The 7,253-nt window shown below is 57.9% G+C and overlaps 1 protein-coding gene across 3 annotated transcripts in view; it reads left to right on the forward strand.

Annotated features, from left to right (window-relative positions):
• Window positions 1–4,893, forward strand: part of ITIH3 (inter-alpha-trypsin inhibitor heavy chain 3) — a 14,058-nt gene extending 9,165 nt beyond the window's left edge. Inside the window, exons 14-22 of one of the 3 annotated variants that reach the window (XM_007451877.1) lie at window positions 20–174; window positions 793–810; window positions 1,885–1,908; window positions 2,149–2,181; window positions 2,337–2,450; window positions 2,944–3,148; window positions 3,852–4,021; window positions 4,213–4,324; window positions 4,644–4,893. In XM_007451877.1, coding sequence (XP_007451939.1) covers window positions 20–174; window positions 793–810; window positions 1,885–1,908; window positions 2,149–2,181; window positions 2,337–2,450; window positions 2,944–3,148; window positions 3,852–4,021; window positions 4,213–4,324; window positions 4,644–4,773 — 961 coding nt within the window. In that variant the 3' untranslated portion in view covers window positions 4,774–4,893. Of the gene's footprint in view, window positions 1–19; window positions 193–792; window positions 811–1,884; window positions 1,909–2,148; window positions 2,182–2,336; window positions 2,451–2,943; window positions 3,149–3,851; window positions 4,022–4,212; window positions 4,325–4,643 lie in introns of all 3 variants that reach the window. The other 2 variants (XM_007451878.1, XM_007451879.1) reach the window with 2 other exon arrangements.
• Window positions 4,894–7,253: the final 2,360 nt, after the last annotated feature.

The raw sequence follows: 7,253 nt of genomic DNA on the forward strand, positions 1-7,253 counted from the left end.
CCCCCGCCCCTCCCCACAGCAAGAGTGCCCACGGGGAGGAGAAGGGGGACCTCACAGCGCAGGCCTTGGGCCTGTCCCTCAAGTACCACTTTGTGACTCCACTGACCTCCATGGTGGTGACCAAGCCTGAGGACGATGAGAACAAGACCGCCATTGCCGACAAGGCCGGGGAAGGTGGGCACGGAGGGTGGGGCCAGAACTCGGACGCCTTCTTCCAGGCCCCTGGCCTTAGGCGCCCTGAAGAGAAGAGGGCCAGGCTGAGGAGGCCAGACCTGCTGAGAAGCGCGGGTCCTGGGGGCATCGAAGGAAAACTGGCCAAGGGATGGGGAGGGTGTTATAGAGGGAGCGAAGCCGTTAGTGTGAATAGGAGCCTCGAAGTTTCTAAAAGGGCACAGTGCCCAGGGTCATTTCCAGGAAAGGGACTTAGGCTGCAGCATGGAAGGGTTCAGTTAGACAAGAAGAAGCACTTCTGACCTAAAAGTTAGGCCTGGAGCAGGTGCCTGGGGACTGTGAGAGGAAGAGGCCCTGAGAGCTGGAGGCTGGGACCAGGCCTGCTCAACCAGACCCCAAGAGGGGGCTCCTGAGTGTCCCTGCAACTGGCACAGGCGATGGGGGTTGGCGTTGGGAGGTAAAGAGCCGGTCTGGGCCAGGCCTCTGCCTCCAGGAGCTCTTGGTTCCTGCAGGGGGCACACAAGACCTGGGGCTGGCTGGCCAGGCAGTAAGTCGGTCACATTGGCCCTGACACCAGGAGTCCGTGGCCTCTAATGCACTTCTCCTCTTCCTCCCTCCCAGGGCCTGTGGATGCAGAAGGTGAGCTTTAGCCACAGCTGGGTGGGTGTCCCAGGAGGACGACAAGAGAGGACCAAGGAGGCCTTTCCAATCGTGCTGGGGATGTACTGCCTGGGGAGGGGGCCTCAGGACACCTGGCTCCAGCTCCCAGCTCTGCTGTGAATGCACCAGGGGCCTGGGGCTGGGCTCTGTTCCACTCTGAGCCTAAGGGTTCTCGTCAGTTGACTGACGGTAGCTTCCCCTGCCCAAGGAGGGACAATCAGTATGAAAGTATTCTGTGACCTACAAAAATTAGCAACTCAATTAGCACTCGACTAATCCCACAGCAATCCTTTAAGGGAGTCCTCTCATGGTTCCATTTTACAGTGAGGAAACTGAGGCACAGAGAGGTTAAATCTATTTGCTCAATGACTCAGTCAACAGGAGGCCAAGCCGGGATGTTGGCCCAGGCAGCCTGGTTCCAGCACCTGCGCTGGAATTCACAGCACTTTGCGTTTCTCTCATTGTAAAATTTGACCATCACCCCCCACCCCCCGACAAACCCACCACCACCAGGCAGGGCCTCCCCAGCCCCTACCCGCCTGCCTTGTCTCTATCCATACAGGCTGTCCTAACCAAGCAGTATATTTGGAATGGGTCATGGCTTTGCCCTCCGAACAGCCCTGTGAAATGTAGTCACTGTGCGTGTGTGTGGGTGTGTGTGTGCCCGCGTGCATCTGGGTGGGTGTTTTACTACCAAAGACAACAATCACTTGTGAGCCTCATCCCACCCTGGGGGGGGGAGTTCAGGGGTGGGGGACGGCATTGCTCCTGACACAGAAACTGACGACCTAATGGCTTGCATTTTAGCTACGTGGAAGTGCTGAGCCCCAGTATTAACATTACACCCATATTACCCACCAGCCCTAGAAAGGAGCTCCCTAGGCATGTCCCATTTCTAAAGCCTAAACTTAGGGGGTCATATTCCCACCCTTTATCTGTCAGCATTGGGGCCCCACTGGGGACCAGCAGCTCCGAGACAGGTAGAAGGCATGGGGTTGGGGGGAGGGAACCCCTAGACCTTGCTCACGCCTGCCCTTTGGCTTCTTTTTTCAGTGATCCCCTACATGGCTTACCTGAGTGAGTATGTGCCAGCTGCCACAGAGCGTGGCCCTGTGCCATTCCCCTCCGGAGTCTTTCCCGAATCAGCTCTCTGGGACAGGCAGACGGTTGGGAGGTCCTGAGGAGACAAGGGAAGGTGTGGGTTTAAGAGCATTAGGGAGCAGGAAGGGGAGAGGCATGAACCGAACTCTGGGTGGGGGTCCTGGACCCTCCCCGCCTGCTTGTTTAGCTCAGCCCTCTCTCCCTTTGCGTCCACAGCCAACTCCCAGCCTCCCCAGACACCCTACTACGGTGAGTTCTCCAGCTCCTGGGGTGAGGCCCAGGGCCCAGGGCCAGAGCGCCTCCTACCCGTCTAGGAGTCCATCCCACGGGGACTAGGAGGCAAGGGGAGGGCCCCGGAACAGTGAGAGACCCTGGAAGCCAGCCCTTTCTCTATGTGCACTCAGTGGATGGGGACCCCCACTTCATCATCCAAGTTCCAGAGAAGGACGATGCCATCTGCTTCAACATCGACGAAGACCCGGGCACAGTGCTGCGCCTCATTCAGGACCCTGTCACAGGTGGGGACTGTGGGCTGAGGCCAGGGTCTCTTCCTGGGAGGGCCTGGAGTCCCTAGCATAGGCATATGGACTAGCTCCTCACTCTGCCTATAAGTCACCCATCTTATATGCAGATTACATCCTGTAGGGATTAGAGATTCCACCCAGAGCCACAGGCTCACCTAGTGCCCCCGGGGCCAGTGGTGTTGGGGAGATGGTTAGAATTAAGTGCAGCCTGGGCATGCAGGCAGGACCCAGCCTGTGGGTAGGGAATCATTTTTCTCTGAACAACACTGGCCCAGGCAAGGGGCAGATCCACAGTGTGGGCCCTCAGCCAGTACTGTGACCCCCATGTGTCTAAGAACAGATAGGGTTGGCTCTGAAGTCCTGGTCTCTCAATGGGGCCCCCACTGGGCTGCCCCTCAGTAGGTCTGGCTGAAGGGGAAGGTGTGTCCCTAAAGACCAGCCTGGACTCAGGTCTTGCTGGTCTCTTGCTACCCCGCCCCTCTGGCAGGCCTCACAGTTAACGGGCAGATCATTGGTGAGAAGAGAAGCAGCCTGGACTCCCAGACTAGAAAGACTTACTTTGGCAAGCTGGGCATTGCCAATGCTCAGATGGACTTCCAGATTGAGGTGACACCGGAGAGGATCACCCTGTGGCATGGGGCTGCACAGAGCACGTTCAGCTGGCTGGACACAGTCACGGTCACACAGGATGGGTAAAGCCCCACTACTGGGTCTCTGAGAGGCGCTATAGCACAAGGGTCTAAGGAGGGATTTGAACAAATCACAGGACAGAAGATCCACAGGGCTCACAGGAAAGACCAGTGGCCTCAGAGTTCAGCCCCTGCCTAGGGGAGGGTGACCACGGTGGCCCCCCACCAACCCCTGGGGCCCCCATCAGACGCAGTATTGGTAGCTAGACAGTTCACAGGACTGACCTTGAGTGAAGGGCTGTGTGGACGAAAGCATTAGGTGGACCTGGCAAGCAAGCTGATAGCGACCAAGATCCCTACATGCATCGTGTCTGGCTGAACTTGCTTGTTCTCAAACTCCTCAGCCTCTCCTGTGTCTTCAGATCACCCCAAGCTGGGTGGGCGGGGCAGCGGTGTTAGTTCCACAGAGGCTCAGAGAGGGGCAGAACCTGCCCAATGTCGCACAGGAAGCCAGTGGTTGAGCTGGGGTTCGATCCCGGGCCTCCAGACGCCCAGGACAGCCCCTTCTCCTGCTTACAGAGGAGCAGGGACCCACTCAGTGGATTGCATAGTCAACATGCATGAGCGTCTTCTCTCCAACACCCCTGACATAGTTTCTGGAGTCTGTGTGCTCTCAGGTGTCATGTCTCCTGCTGAGATACCCTTGATTCAGATGCCTGGTGTCATGGCCACTGGGCCTCACTGCTGACCTCCTCTTCTCTCCTAGGCTGTCTGTGACGATCGCCAGGAAGAACATGGTGGTCTCCTTTGGAGATGGGGTTACTTTTGTGGTTGTCTTGCATCAGGTGTGGAAGAAACAGCCCATCCACCATGACTTCCTGGGCTTCTATGTGGTGGACAGTCATCGGATGTCAGCACAGACACATGGGCTACTGGGTACGAAATGTTCAAGCCTCAGGTTTTTCAGGCCACGTGGTGGAGGGAAAAAGCCATGCGAAGGGCCAGCCTAGCCACCCTGGACCCAGGGCTCAACACCCCATCCAGCCTTTGCATCTACCTTGGAAGGCCAGTGGCCATGTCACATATGGTGGTGGCAGGGCTGACAGCGTGAATGTTTTTATTCCCAGGACAATTCTTCCACCCCTTTGACTTTAAAGTGTCTGACATCCACCCAGGCTCTGACCCCACAAAGCCAGATGCCACAGTGGTGGTGAAGAACCATCGGCTGACGGTTACCCGGTGAGGAGACTCTACTGACGTCCTCACCCTGCCCTGTCACAACACAGGAGGAAGGAGCTCTCTCTGCCCACGCACATCAGCCCAGCTGGCTCTTGTCGTCTGTGGGGCATCCTAGTTTCCCTCTGGGGTCCTGGCCCCCTCTAACTGGGAAAAGGTCAAATTTGACCCCCTAGAAGGAGTAACCACAAGGCCTCATTCTTGACCAGAGTCTGGACTCTTAGAATTGGCAACTTCACACCCCTTTTCAACCTTAGGTCCTTGGGCGCAGCAGCCATCTTGCCTACCCCGTGTATCACAGCATCTCTCTCCTTTCTCCCAGGGGCTCCCAGAAGGACTACAGGAAGGATGTCAGCGTTGGCACAAAAGTTGCCTGCTGGTTCGTCCACAACAATGGGCAAGGGCTGATTGACGGCGTCCACAGCGACTACATTGTCCCCAACCTGTTCTGAGTGGACATGCCAGCTCCTACTGAGGCGGCTGGCAGGGCTTGCCTGGCATCTGGAACAGAGGCACAGAGTGGGGCCTGATGGAGGGCTGTGACAGTAAAGGCCAAGGAGAAACCGGACGGCTACCAGTGTCTGCATGCTTCCATGAGCCCCTGCTCCAGGGGACAGGCAGTTCGAAGGAAGGGCTGGCTGCTAGGAAGGCAACTTCCCGGGCCTCTCCACCGATGCGGCTGAAAGACGCAGTTGGTTGGGGTGTTACTAGGGCTGGGGAGTTAACCATGATGGTTGGGGAAGGAAAAAATCAAGAATTGACTCGAGAGCAAAGAGGCTCTGAGAAGTCGGGAAGGACTGACTACATTTCAGAGTTCAGGAGGGTCAGAGGAAAAGTCAGGGGTCATGGCTCACAAGCTCTTACCAGGACCTTTAGGCCTGAAGCTCCTTCTATGACTCAGGAGCAAAGAGTGCTCCAGGGCAGACCCAGCCTGCAGCTAATTGTGCACGCCACCCACCCTTCCACTCTAATCATCTCGCCATCCATCTGCCTGCCCATCCCCCGCTCCCCCCAACAACCCATCTATTCAGCAGGTAAACCCAACATTCTGGGCTAGGATCTGGGAGCACATAGTTTAATAACCCAGGTCCTGCTTGCATGGGTGCCCAAGTTTCCCTTCAGCTGGGCTGGGGATCCCTGGGATCCTCCAATCACTTCTCATGGTGACCACCTGCTGCACCCTCACAGTAAGTCCTGGGTGGGGTGGGGGTCAGCCAGAGGTTCCTAGAGAAGGGGCTCTGAGGGCTCTCAGCCTGGACAACCCTCTCCCACCCGGACAACGGCAACTGCCCCTCCCCAGCCCTCCTGCTTCCAGAGACAGCTTTTTTGCAGTGCAGACCTGGTCATCATCCCCTGTCTGAAACCCTACAAATGACATCTCCCACCCAGGGTTCTTGGGACAAAGATAGAAGTCCTTCCTGCCGTCTTTCCCTCTCACTGTCTGCGTTCCAGGCACACAAACCGCTTCCAGTTCTGCAAACACAACCCCTCCTTCCCCAGATCCTTTGCCTCTGCTGTTCTCTCTGCCTGAGGGGCTGACGGCACGCTGGGCGGAAGGTACCTGGCTGAAGGAAGCATTGGGTGGCTTCGCTTGTGGCAGAGCGGGGGACACAGCAAGACCGGAGGAGGTTGCAGTCAGATTGGGAAGGGTCTCGAATGCCAGCGGGGTGGGGTGGAGTGGGGTCTGGCCATGGCTCACCAGGAAGTTCTACCTCCCACTCCAGGGGCCCCTCTGTCTGAGCCAGGACAGGGCTGCCCAGGGCCCACACTGGCTTGGGGGCCTGGAGAGGGCTGGAGGAGGGCAATCCAGGAGGGAACATCTGTCACCAGAAGAGCCCCAGAGGCGCTGTTACTGCTCTGGAGAGAGGGCCACATGAGACAGAGGCAGAGGTCCAGGCTGGGCTGGCAGAAAGGGCCCGGGCCTGGGATGGGACACCCTAAAGTGGGCAGTCCCAGGTCGGCTGAGGAGCCATGTAGCTTTAAACCAGTCACCTTGAGGTCAGTTTTCACATTTATGAAATGGGGAGAAGGATCCTGCCAGAGGGAGCGTGTGAAGAGACGTCGGCATGGCAGTTTCTGGTCCTCCTGAGGTGCCTCTCTTTGTCCTGCTGCTCCAGCTAGCAAGCAAACCCAGCGGGCTGGGAGAAAGGCAGCAGGATGGGCCCAGCCCAAATGTTGCCCCCTCCCCCAACACACAGTCAGGGAGGTCTGTCCTCTGGCCAGTCCCACCTCGTCCTGGCTGTGCCTGTCCCTGCCTACAGCCTCTGAAGGCTCCCTGGGCTTTCAGGAGAGAAGGCAAGCTCCATGGCGAGGTGTGCGCAACTGGTGCTGGCCTGGGGCTGCTTCCCCACCTCGCCAGCGTCCCTTCCACCTCACCCCGCGGCACCGCTTCCCTTGACCTTCCTGGACTCAGTGCAGTGTCCTGGCTCTGGCCCTGGTGTCCCTGCCCTCCTTTTCCACTGGGCTAACTTTTCTCTATTCTTCAAAACTCAACCCCAGTCCAATCGCAACCATGACACTACCAGGAAGCCTCCCCTGATATTCCTCAGGTTGGGCAAGATGCCTCCCTCTGGGCTCCTTGTGGCACCTGGTTGTCCTCTGGGTGGCAGCTGTGTCTGTCAGGTGCCCAATGTACCTGCGGCACTCGGCCCAGGGCCTGGACCAAGCAGGTGCTGGAAAGCATGCAGTGAACAAAACAGTGACATGCATGGACCTACTTCCAATTGTTCACAGAGAACTCACGCACTTCAGGTGCTGGCCGGGCCAGAAAGTCACCCAGGAACCCACTGTTGTGGCACAAATGCCACAGCCCAGCCCAGGTGGTGGCGTCTCGTTCTGCTATGTCAGGGCCAGCCCCACAGCAAGTCCAGCGGAGCCCCCGAAGCTGCTCCCTTGTCTCGCTGAGCTCTTGTCTGAGCCCCTCTGAGTGACC

The sequence above is a fragment of the Lipotes vexillifer genome, unplaced genomic scaffold, assembly GCF_000442215.2.
Source record: "Lipotes vexillifer unplaced genomic scaffold, Lipotes_vexillifer_v1.1 scaffold500, whole genome shotgun sequence".
NCBI classification, from domain to species: domain Eukaryota; kingdom Metazoa; phylum Chordata; class Mammalia; order Artiodactyla; family Lipotidae; genus Lipotes; species Lipotes vexillifer.